This window comes from Chiroxiphia lanceolata, chromosome 2 (genome assembly GCF_009829145.1).
Source record: "Chiroxiphia lanceolata isolate bChiLan1 chromosome 2, bChiLan1.pri, whole genome shotgun sequence".
NCBI lineage: Eukaryota > Metazoa > Chordata > Aves > Passeriformes > Pipridae > Chiroxiphia > Chiroxiphia lanceolata.
The window spans coordinates 5074745-5087462 of record NC_045638.1 but is presented as its reverse complement, the minus strand read 5'-3'; the positions used below and the strand labels follow the sequence as shown (position 1 = coordinate 5087462).

Genomic DNA, 12718 nt, shown 5'->3' with positions numbered 1-12718 from the left:
AAAGATGTTCTGAAGAAAACTGTTCATGATTTGAAAACATCAAACTGGGATTATTCTTTTGAAGTAAAATTAACCCAGACATAAATGGACATACATGAACTGTAACATTTTCAGTCTAGGTTATGCATTGCAAGGCAAAGGTTGGACTTGATGGTCTTGGAGGTCTTTCCCAGCCTTACTGATTATATATGAAAGGATCAGCAACATGTTTTAAACCATTATTAACAAGCAACAGCAATACATAGCACTTACAGGGTGTGATCTGCATCACACTGAAGCTCCTTCTGAATAAGACGGAGTAAGAGCTGCAAAAACAATCACAGTATCTGTGTTAGTATCTATAAACAGACAAACAAATAAGCTAAGAAACTTATTTGAGGATAAGATGTTCATTGTTACTTGAAGAGTTTCTCATTTGAAATATTACCCTGTAATGCTTAACTCAGTTTAAAAAAAAAAATAATTTAAAAAATTCAAAGATTTACACATGCTCAGTCAATGTTTGGAGGAGGAGTTTTCACAATGAATAGCCAAGAGGAAAGTAATTTCCTTTCTGCAACTAAGAGATCAGTTTTTTCATAAAAACCAGAATGGTTTTCTAGTAAACATGTAAAGAAACCAGTAGAGGGAACCCAAGACTTCAAGAAAACATGGCAGATAGAAATTTTGGAGCATAAAAGTATTTTAACTGTTATTTGGAAAAACGACTCTGTGTGTGAAAGGCTTTAATCACACAATTAGTCAAGATGAGCCAAGTTGGTGTGTCTGTGCTGGATCAGGAATTTCAAGTGCACTTTAAAAGGACTACTAAGATAGTACCAGCAAAGTGACTAAAATTGGTGATTCTCGCGTACTTGAAAGACAGAAATAGAACTTTCAGGGTTCCTCAGACTCTCACTGTTATAAAATAGAAGTTTCTTCACTATTCTTAGTGTTTGAAGAAGTTAAACCTAACATTTTAGAGGTACAGAAGTGGCCAAGAATGACAGAACTGAACACCACGCAAGAGACTAAAGCCCCTCTAGGTTCCCTTGAAGAAACAACATTTGAACACAGGCATCTTCATGCTGTACTGCAAAGGACAGGAAAATCAGAACAAGAGTTACACAAAAAAGGATTTATTACAACAGCCGGGTCAAACCTCTCAAGAACAGAGCTTTGCAAAGGTGTTTTAATCGATTTTGCAAAGAAATGTGGTGTTTTAATTGATTCTGCAAAGAAAGTTGGTGTTTTTTTTATTTTCACTTGGTTTTAATCAATAACTATAAAAGAAAAAAAAACCAACAGAGCTTTAGGTCTATTTGGGAGAACTACAATAAGCTCCAAAACCTCACTCTGCAGCATGAAATACCTAATACTGAAAACAGCACAAACCAGGATTTATCAGGCTGCTGACTACCAATGTGGCAAAATACATAAGCTATTAACTTACCTAATCTATTTACTGAATTTTCAGAGATTTCACATCCTAAATGTGAAAAAATTACTTTAAAATTTTTGGGGTTAATTTGAATTTAGAAAAAAAAAAAAGCAAGCCTCAACTGTAACTCAAAGCAGGACTTTCTCATGTCAGGAAGGAGCAGTCTGACACTCTCAGCATCAGTTCCTGAGCGTGTTTCACAGTCACCCTGCCCTTTCAAGAGCACTTCCACCCAGGATTTCAAAGGAGAGGAGAAGCAGGTGACACTTCAGGACAGCTCTGAGGTAGTTCATAGCATGATTCTGGTCTGGGGGAGAACAAAGCAGGTACAGACACCTGCCAGGGGAATCTCTGGAACACACAAAAACGTGACCTACAGGTGGGTGCAGCAAGACTGACTTCAAAGGTACAGCAAGACTTGCCCTGCCTCTTTTTGTGCTTGCCTCGGTCTTTAAAAGCAGAGCAGAGCGAGTCAGAAACGAGAAAAACCCAACCCAAACCTCTCTTCAGATCTTTCTCTCAAGCACACAGGATCTCAGGAGGAAAAAGAAGGAAAATGGATGTGCTTTGAACCAAGCCACCACCACGTGTGCGCTCCACTCCTTTCCCCTAAACATCTGCTCCTGGTTACTGCCAAAAGTTAGGATGCCAGTTTTTCATCTAACCTAATACAGCAGTCTTAGGGCCCATCTGGAAAACGTGATGTATTAACTTTCAACAGCTTCATTATCGCGCTGATTTTGGGGATACAGCAACGCAGGAGAACATTTGTTACTGCTTTGCTCAACCTCCTTTCAAGAAAACAGAAGTCCTTCTGCCGTGAGGGGAATATGAGACAACTTCTAGGTCTGGATATGAAAGTTTATTTACAACTAAGCCTGCTGGAAGCTGCTCAGCCAGCAATTAACAGCTGTTAATTCCTGTTGCTCAGGAGCTGCATCAGACCTAAATCTGCGCTTTTGATTAAAATTAGATGAGAATTTCGAAACGAGCAGATTTGCTCTTTAATTGAAAGTTTCCTACACAATGGACGTTTCACAGAAGATGGAGTATTGAAATTGCAGAGGGAAAACTTGCATTTTGGGATAGTTTTGCACAGAGGGAATACACAGCCACTAAATAATATTTGTAGACTTACTAGCAAGGCACACGCATCTGCCACCATGAGCATGTAAAACACGTTGTTCCAACCAGATGGGGAAATAAGACCAGCCAAGAGAGGCCCCAAAGCTGCACCTAAAATATAGTATTGGTGTTGTCAAGCTGTGCAATGTAAGATGTACTATACTGAAATACAGTTACTCTGAGTTAGAGTATCAATTTTTCCACCTAGTTTAGGTTAGATATCAGGAAATGTTTTTTCCCCCCAGAGGGTGACTGGGCACTGGAACAGGCTCCCCAGGGAAGTGGTCATAGCACCAAGCCTGACAAGAGTTCAAGAAGTGTTTGGACAATGCTTTCAGGCACATGGTGGGATTTTTGGGGTGCCAGGAGTTGGACTCCATGATCCTTGATGGCTCCCTTCTAACTCAGCATGTTCTATGATTCTAGTTAACTCAGTATTACCTTATGTATTAAAAGGTCCCAGAAAGTGCAAAACACTACTGGTACAGATGCAAGCCAAAGGGAAACCTAACCCAGGGAAGCTGGAAGGCTAAATGTGTGACAAATGTCTGCCTTTGGCTCAACAACATGATCATCTAGTATTAAGCTGAATGTTACTCAATTTTCCCTTCCACATACCAGTGCAGAGGGCATGAATAAAATATCCCTGATCCTAGAAACAACCCAGTGGCATCTATTGTTGCTGTCTGTGCCCAGTATCAGTCCAACACCCTCTTCCTCCCACCCTCAGGTGTGGGACCACTAGAGGTTTCAGGCCAAGCCTGTGCCATTCCCCATTTTCAAAGCTGTTCTGAGTCCTGGCAAAATGTGAGCTGAAGTGAGAGCCCAGTTTGTCAAAGATGCTTAGTTTTAACCTACCCCAGCCAAGGCAGGTGATCTTTGGCTCTGGCTTACCTACAGATCCAGTTCCATCGATGATCGCCGTCACTGTGGACAAGGCTCTTGCGTTCCCTTTCAGGCTTTTGTGGGTACCCTGAAGTGACAAAGATGGCTTAGACCCTCCTAAGATGAACTCTGAAGGAAGTCCTTGCAACATCATCCAGTTCAAACCCCTCCACATTGGACACATGTTGAGAAGATGGCTTAAATATCCAGCAGAGTCAGGCCCGACCTTCCAGCCAGCGGCTCCTTCAACAAGGACAAAATGGGCAATGTACTGTGGCCACCCTGGTATTGCCAAGACCTCCAAGCCCAATGACAGGGCTCCAGAGATTTCTGTCCTGCTCCTTTTCCTGTATTTAGCACATTTGTTAGAGGACTTCTGCTTCTTGCTTGGTGCCTTAAGGAACCAACACCTTCCAAAGCCTTCCTGATGAACAGCAGCAGGGTTGATGTTTTCACATGGCATCTGTGACCTGATCCACCTGAAGTGCTGGCAGCCTGAGTAACTGCAGGGTTGAGGGCACCATGTGAATCCTGACTTTTTATTTTTATATATTTATACTTTTGTAAAGGTCTGTGGCAGGTATAGCTTTCTTCCCAGATGTGAATTATGTCACCAGCTCATCTCTCACACAGGTACAGCTCCTCCCCTCATTTAAAGATATGAAATATAAAAAGGGAGAAGGCACCTGTACAGAGGCCTGGCTTTGCATGCAACCTTCATGTTCGTGTTGGGCTGTCATCTACCAGGTTTGCTGCCTTGTTAGTGGTCAAGAATAATTTAGAGGCCTCTCACAAGCATGGCACTCCTTCACATTAATACACAAACTAAAACAATCTCAGAGGGAGTTCAGCACTGCCTATCCAGCTCCTTTGCTCTGGGACAATGCAGCACCTTCCCTGTTGACCCTGCAGAAGTCAAAGGGCTCTCTCTGGAGGCCAAACTGCTACAGGGAAATGGAGTGGAAGCCAAACTCACCAAGTCAGCAGAGACAGCAGTGGTGATCAGGGCATAAGGACCATTCACCAGGGCACCACTGATAAGCAGCATCACTGTAGAAAGTTAAAAAAGTGGAAAATCTGAGTTGCCTGAAAGACTGTTAACAGGAGACATCACAGTTTATGGTTCCCAAATGGTTTAATCCATCTTTGGCTCCCCTGACCCCATTACAGAATTGGGAAAGGAAGAAAACCAACATATATTCCTCCCTCTCTTCAAAATGCTTTATTTCATGGTATGAATTCTCAAACATAACAGAAGACAGGGTTGAGACAAAAAGCACTTCCTAGGGCCTTTATTGATCCTGGTAGGTCAGAGAAAGGGGACAATTTAACCAAACTGACTGCAAGAGCAGGGTTACTCACAGGATACACCCATAAGCCCCCTTTCTGCTTGTACAGCAGCACAGGATCCTAAAACTGACTGAGGCCTTTAGGCAGGGGAGACACTACTGTCTGCACTTGTGTTTTAATTTCTGCTTTGAGGTAAGAGATGGAAAACCACAAGTGAATTCAGCCTATCCAAGTAAATATTGCTGTCGAAAGTACTACAAGTAGTCTTTAAACAGTAGTCCCTGACATTTGGCACAGGGAATATAATAAAAAGCCTGCACTGACACAACAAGCTCCAGAAAGAAGACTAATTATATGAACTAAATCACTGTTCTCTTGCCAATCTTTACTCACTTCCTATCTCCTCCCTTTACCCTGTAAAAAGCCTGCAAGATCAAGTTTAAGGAACTTGCTTCCAAACTTCCTCCTCTAGGGGAAAAGATAAAAAAAAAAAAAGAAAGAGCATCAAAGGAACATAAATTAAAAGTTCACAGAAAGCTAGGCAGAATAATTTAAAAATACTCACCCACAGTAGCCTCAAGTCCCATTTTACTGACTGTAGAGAACATGTACAACTGTGAAGCCAGAAAAACAAGCATTCTGAATATCAACACACAGACTAATCCCAGGTTCCCTATTTTTCCCCATGTTAACTACAAAATATCTCAGCTGGTATTACATGAAAGCTAGTTTCAGGTTTGACTAAATCCTTTTAGACCACAGCAAAATGATTGTTTGATTGGATACAGGAGGGAGAAATGGGGTATGATCCTATTCCCCAGTATGTCCTGTCAGAAGGAAGGGTTGTGTTAAGAGACCACTCAGTTTTAAACTCTCCAATTGCACCTTCAACACAGCACAGAACAGTACTCACAAAAGAATAAAAGAAAAATGCATCTCCTGTGTATGACTGCCAGTTTTCCAACAGCTACAGTACAGAAATTTTAGCCTCTGAGCAGTTAAAATTCTGGCTAAGAACTACACATCTACTTTCACAACACAGTGAAAGATTCCATATAATCTATGACAAACAATACACTAAACTTATTTGCTTGTTTAGTAAAGGCAGTCCTAACGTCTACACTTGGCTCAACTTTCCATGCCATTTTTTAATCTGGTCTGAATTCTTTATATCCAAGTTAGAAGATGCTGCCTGCAGGACTGTCCAAGGAATGCTGTCACAGTCTCAGCCACAGCTGAGAGGGGCAATGTCTTACCGTGGGTGCTGCGAGCAATAACATCATCCCACAGGTTGATGCCCTCTTCTCCAGCCTGTCTGAAATGAGACCTGCCAAAATTCCACCTGGAAGAACACACAGGCGTGTGAAGAAAACACTCAGCGCACGTTTTACACAAAAGACATCAGTTATACTCAGTGTAACACAACCCAATGGCTTTTACTCTACAGTTATACACAGCAGCACAGCATGTGAGCCTGACAACATAATTCACACAGCAAAATCCTCAGTAACCCAACCAGTTATGACTTGAAGATAACAGAAGCAGACTATTGTTCTTCTCAATTGTTTATTCCAACCAAACATCCAAGGCAAAAAGCCTTTTTGGCAGGTCATGGTCCCAGTGCTGGTGTTCTGGAATCCAGCTGTGCCCAGCTACTCACTGGTCTCTTAGCTCCTTCAAGTTCTCAAGTTTGATGTCTTTGTCACACTTTGACCACAGGAAATGAGCTATTCTGTATCTTGGGGCAAATGAAATATGTGGTTTTCTCTCCAGGTAGTCAACCCAAGCTCTTTAATTTTCCCTACTTCTTGTGTTTGCCAACAACTGTACACATTGTACCAATGGGAGCGTGTGGCTGGAGGGGGTTGCAAGGCCTGAGGGAAGGAGCTGCCAAAATTATATAAAGGGAACTTGGTACAGGGAGAAGGAAAGGTAGTTCTCTGGATTCTCCAGATTCCTAAAAATCACCCTGGGCCTGCCTCTCCCTTCCCAGCTGCCCATCTACAAAGTGCTCACATCCTACTTGAATTTAACTATAAATGCCAGAGGTCCAAGTTGCACTGGCAGGTTGTTAAGCTTGTGTTCACAGCAGAATCAGATGCTGCTGAAAGACATCACCTACAACTCTAAGGTACTACTGACTCTGGCTATTTGCTCTCTGGGATGAAAGAAGCAGTGAAAAATGGCAGAAGTCACACCCAGCACAAGACTGGAACAGAAACTGCAACACGCCTGGACACCAATATCTTGAACTACCAAGGTCTACTCAGCTCTTGATCCAGGGAAACTTCTCTGTCATGAGCACTATTTTCCAATGGATTGATACAAGGCTTATTTCCATAAGGGAAGTGGGGGAGGTGGAGAAGGGATGGATGTGTGTGCTAAGTCAACCAGGCTTCAGGATGATGATATTTGTTTTATTGTGAGCTATACAGTCTACACTGGCATTGAAATTTAATTAATTTAATTTAATTTGTGGTCACCTCACAAATTAGAAAGGAATAGCCCCATCCTTATTATTATGACAATCTCCCAATTTTATCACATGCAGTCATAATTAAAAAAACCAAAACACCTGTGGCAAATCATCTCTGTGCCCACAGAAAATACACAATGTACAATTTGTTTTGTTAGAGTGGCAAAAGGAAGATATTTTGATAGGTGGTACGACCCAGACTCATGAGCCAGAGTTGATGGAGCTATTATTCCATAATATTTGACTATTACAATTTGTACTGGATGATATAATTGGCTCTGAAGATATTTTGCTACCCAATACAGCCCTCAGCTCAGCACCTTTACTGCCACTCTTTTTCAGTGGACACAAAGCACAAAGACTATATAATAATATATGTAATCTGTGTGTACCAGAGTTTTTCCTGAATTGGTGTCAATAAGGGTGAAATATGAGTATTAAAACTTACCAAAGATTCCACCCACATCAAACAGTGTAGAAAGGTCCCCAGCTCTTTTGGCATCAAGATGCTCTAGTGAGGGAAGCAAAACATTTGTGTCATTTCTAGACTACAAAAGACAGAAATCTCACCACAGTCTTGTCATGTCAGGGCAAAGGCACCTTACAGCAATGTTGTTTATTCACAGGAATAAGCTGCCACAAGGTGACATTGTGCAAGAGAAATATATCTAAGTGGAATGCAGTAACACAGTTTTTTCAATGCAATTACACTCACTGCAAGAGACATTTTATCACTTTTATAATCATGGAATTATAGAATGATCTGGGTTAGAAGAGACCTTTAAAGGGTCATCCAGTCCAAACCCCTGTAATGAGCAAGGACATCTTCAGCTAGATCAGGTTGTTCCTGACCTGACCTTGAATGTTTCCAGGAATGGGGCATCCACCACCTTTCTGGACAACCTGTTCCAGTGCTTTACTACTCTCATTGTAAAAAATTTCTTCTTTATATTTACTCCAAATCTACCTTCTTTTAGTTTAAAATCATTACCCTTTGTCCTATTGCAATAGGCCCTGCTAAAATTCTGGTCCATCTTTCTTATAAGAAATACTTATTCAGTGCTTCTTTAAGTACTGAAAGGCAGCAATAAGGTCTCCCCACAGCATTCTCTTCTCCAGGCTGAACAACCCCAACTCTCTCAGCCTGTCTTCACAGCAGAGCTGCTCCATCCCTCTGATCATCTTGGTGCCTCCTCTGGACCAGCTCCAACAGCTCCATGTCCTTCCTGTGCTGGGGACCCCAGAGCTGGAGGCAGCTCTGCAGGTGGGGCCTCATGAGAGCAGAGGGGCAGAATCCTCTCCCTCACCCAGCTGCCCACACTGGTTTTGATGCAGCCCAGGATACAGGTGGCTCTGGGCTGCCAGTGCACATGGCTGGCTCATGTCCAGCCTCTCATCCACCAGCACCTCTCTGAGCCTTCTCCTCATCCACTGTCACCAGTTTGTCAGTCTTGCTCATGAGTAGGGGGTGGAGGGGGATGTACACTTACTCTGACCTTTCTTTTTTGGGTCACATACCTGCAGAAACCCTTCTTGCTACTCTTTGAGTGCCTTGCCAAGTTCAGCTCCAGCTGCACCTCGGCCTCCCTGACCTGATCCCTACACAACGGGCAGTGCCCCTATGCTCTGCTCAGGATACCTGTCCTGCCTTCCACTGCCACATGGGCATTTCCTCCTTGCCCTGTAGTTTGACCAACAGGTCTCAGCTCAGCCACAATGGTCTCTTGCCTTCCCTTCCTGATTTCTTACACCTGAGGATCAGGAGCTCTTCTGCTCTATGGAAAGCATCCTCAAAGATCTGCCAGCTCTGTTCTGCTCGTCCCTGAGGGCAGTTTCCTGGGATCAACTCCTTGAGCAGCTGGAGTTTGCTTTCCTAAAACTCATAGCCCTGACTTTACCCTTTGCCTGACCCAGATCCCTCAGGACTGTGAACTCCACCAATGAATCATCACTGCAGCCCAGGCTGCCTCTGATCTTGATGTCACCCAAGAGCTCAGTTGTGTTGGTGGCCCTCAACAGTGCTTGGACTGTATCCATGCTGAAGCCTGGCCTAACAAGTTTCCTGCTTGTGAATAACCACATAAACAGTAACAAACACAAATGAGGCTCTTTGCTCTAAAAGCATGATAACTGTAGATTTGGATCACTCACAGAGCCTCATCCTGGAGGCATCCATCCTATGACCTGTAATATCCATCATTAAATTATAGCTTGGCACAACTTGCACTGTGCAGTTCCAGGGGACTGCAAAGACACAGGGACTTCCTCAACTCCACAGTTTGCCAGGGGCACTGACAACCACTGAGCACACACTCATATTTAACCTAATGTACTTACTGATTTGCTAACAGGGTCAGATTCCCAAAAGCACATCAGGAAGTTGTGCAATCCAGTCCTACTAAGTGTGAAGTTTCAAAAGGAGCTGAATTTCTAAAATCCACCTTTTTTTTGAAGCCTCTGCAATACATCTGACAGAGCAGTATGTGCTAAGGCAGAAGGGTCAGGGGCACCACCATAACCTCACCAACATCTGCCACAACACAAACAGTACCAAGGTAAACATCATTAACCTTTCTCCTAAAAGCCCACTGCTCTCAAGGTACCCAGTCCTGCAGAATCACTGGCTTTGGTCCACACATAAGAGGTTTCAGCTGCAGGATTTGCAGTACTTTGTGCTTTCACAGGATGTTCAACCTGTCTCTCTTTGCTGGTTGTTCCTGCCATACTTGCCCAGCACATCTTTTCTTTTATGGGGGTTTAAAGCTCCCATCATGACTCACAAGAACACGAATTTCTCTGGTTAGGGAGAACTCCTTTCTCTGCACTCTAAAGTACAAAAAACCAAAACAGCAGTACTGAACAGATAAATAAGTTAATTTAGATTGTTTTGTACAGATTTGAATAAGACACTCCAATAATGAAAAGCATTTTTAGAAAATAAGCCTTTTTGATTTGTTTGCAAAAGCCAAAGATGCAGCATTTATGCCCGGAATTGTTGATGATAAGCCAGATTCTTTTGTTTGTTTCTTTTGAAAATGCCCTCTTGAAATACTGAATTCATAAACCTGAGAAATACGTTAGTTGGTGACTTACAACACTCCTGCTACTGCAGCAGAGAAAGCCTCTTTCAGAAGCAGTAATGTTTATTTTCTTATTTATTTCGAGCTTGTATTCCCAGACACTTTGTAGTCATAATTCTGTATCCCTTTATTGTGACACTTACCTACACTTGTGATATAGAGGGGAAGCCAGAAGAGGAAAGTGTAGCTCACTAGCTTTGCAAACAGAAGACAAAGGGAGAACTCTACAACTCCCTGAAAGAATAAAGAAAATAGGAAGTTAGTATCTTGACAGAGCTATTTACTTTCAAAGGCCATTATGAAAATGGTTTCTAAGAAGCATTTAGGCTTTTCTTTTTCTCTCGAGAATTCCCAAGAAGCATTCTTCCCCTGAGAGCACAAAAAGCAGACTGTGGTACTTCACTTGTATTTTTTTCTCTTTTTTTAATTGTACTGAATTGACTGAAAACACTAAAATGGTACAGAATAACCTGAGGAGAGAACACTAAAATGAAGGCGAAGGATTTGATACTGTTTGAGACACTTGCATCACTTATTTTCCTTGTGTAAAGAGTTGTTATATAGCATTATAGCGGGTTTGGAGTGTATTCCAGAGCAACTGGCATCTTTTTGTGCTTTTCAGATCCTTCCTTCAGATGGGCACAAGGTTTCTTCCCTATTGTTCAGCTCTTTGTAAAAAGCCAGTAAGCCAGTGTGACACAGTTCAAATCAGTATGTGGCAAGAGCACACAGGGCAATGACATATTTTAGACACTGACTCGCTCCATCCTCTTTCCTGCTGAAAACATAAAAGTGTACTTACTGCACAGAGCTGCAACTAAACTGCCAAATTAACCTATCTTCATTCCCCTCACCATCTGATAACTTCCTGTTTGAAAACATTTCTTAAACCCCTGGTATGGAGGGCTGCAGTTAATTTCAGGAACAGCACACACACAGAGCTGGCTCTGCTCCACATGGAGCTGTGACTCTTCCCAACAGCAGGCAGTAAAAATACCACAGAGGCTCTGAGATTCCAGGTGGCAGCAGCAGCAGCAATCTTTCTACCCATTACTTCCACTTTACCACAGGAAAAAACAGTTGAGGACCAGACTGGAAAGGATGAGAAGATCTAGGAATATAGTGGTTGAGTACTGGGTATTTCCTCCTCTACTTTTTATATGTGGTCCAAATTAATTTCCAATTATTAATTTTTCTGCATCCCACTGAAGCTTTTAGGCTTCTGTCTGAGAGGACAATCAAGTATGACAAGTTCTGACCTAAAGAAAACTTCTTTTCCTTTACCAGCAGCCCAAATGTTTGGGCTGTTTGAAACTTCTCGCACAAGAGATTATAAAACTGAAGCTTTTAAAAACAATGCTGAAGAATGTAAAAAGGGAAGCCATGGAAGGAAGTTCTGACAAGAAGTGCTTATAGATTCAGTCTGTTATTCCATCCTTAGCGCCCACATGTCATTAAGACAGCCCAGTAAACTTTTAGAAGAGACTTTAGAATGGAACAGACTATTTCAGTTGACCTACAGCAGCCATCAAGTCCAACTGCCTGACCACTTCAGGGCTGACAGAAGTTAAAGCACATTAATAAAGGCATTGTCCAAATGCCAAACACTAACAGAGAGAGATCAGCACCTCCCTCTCCACCTCCCTCCTCAGGAAGCTGTAGGGAGCAATGAGTTTGCCTCTCAGCCTCCTTTCCTCCAAACTAGACAAGCCCAAAGCCCTCAGCATTCCAAGACCGTGATGCAAAGTTAATATGTCCTCTACCACTTCATCCAGATCTTCACAGAAACATGAATTCTGAGGCAAAACTTAATTCTCAGAGGAACAGCCAAGTACTCACAGGTATTCTCAAGGCCCCAAGGAAGCTGATTGCTGATGTCCCATGTCTTCCTTCCCCGCTGACCACAGTGCTGGAGTTCAGGGACACGCTGCAGTTTTCACTGTCAGTAAGTAAGTGCTGCATCTCTGGATCCTGCTGTTTCCCCCAGCAACCACGTGAGAGAGAAAAGAACAAAGAATCAGAATATGTGTACAAAGAAATCAAGTAATTCCAAAATAATTTTAAAAAACAAGTATATATTTTATCACGGAAAGTTACAGCTTTTAAAAATACCTTGATTTCAATATGCAGAGTAGATACAAAGAGAGTATATACAGAATATCAGGTGAAATAATTCTAGTTGTTTATGTTTGAGTGCATACACTCTATTATGGAGTCATGTTTCTCTTCTATTGTGGAACAATTTCACATATTAGAGTACATTTGGTGGAATAAAACAGTTTCCAGGCGTCCCTTACCCCACCACATAAATGTGGTCTAATAAAAGCTGACAATCTACTGAATACTACAACACATTTCCGTATAAAGCATGTATTATCTTCTTTCTGTGCAAATATTAAGCCCATTTTTCAGACTCTGCAACACCATCTTATTCATCTATTT

The 12718-nt window shown here is 42.2% G+C and overlaps 1 protein-coding gene across 11 annotated transcripts in view; it reads right to left on the bottom strand.

Annotated features, from left to right (window-relative positions):
- The window catches only part of SLC37A1 (solute carrier family 37 member 1), a 39277-nt gene that overhangs the window by 2951 nt on the left and 23608 nt on the right, over positions 1-12718 (bottom strand). For 10 of the 11 annotated variants that reach the window (XM_032678181.1, XM_032678186.1, XM_032678176.1 and 7 more), the window contains 9 exons: positions 12116-12250; positions 10420-10510; positions 7645-7707; positions 5977-6062; positions 5286-5334; positions 4407-4480; positions 3440-3518; positions 2559-2656; positions 253-305 (listed from right to left, as the gene is read on the bottom strand). In XM_032678181.1, the coding sequence (XP_032534072.1) occupies positions 253-305; positions 2559-2656; positions 3440-3518; positions 4407-4480; positions 5286-5334; positions 5977-6062; positions 7645-7707; positions 10420-10510; positions 12116-12250 (728 nt within the window). The remainder of the gene's footprint in view (positions 1-252; positions 306-2558; positions 2657-3439; positions 3519-4406; positions 4481-5285; positions 5335-5976; positions 6063-7644; positions 7708-10419; positions 10511-12115; positions 12251-12718) is intronic. The other variant, XM_032678187.1, reaches the window with a different exon arrangement.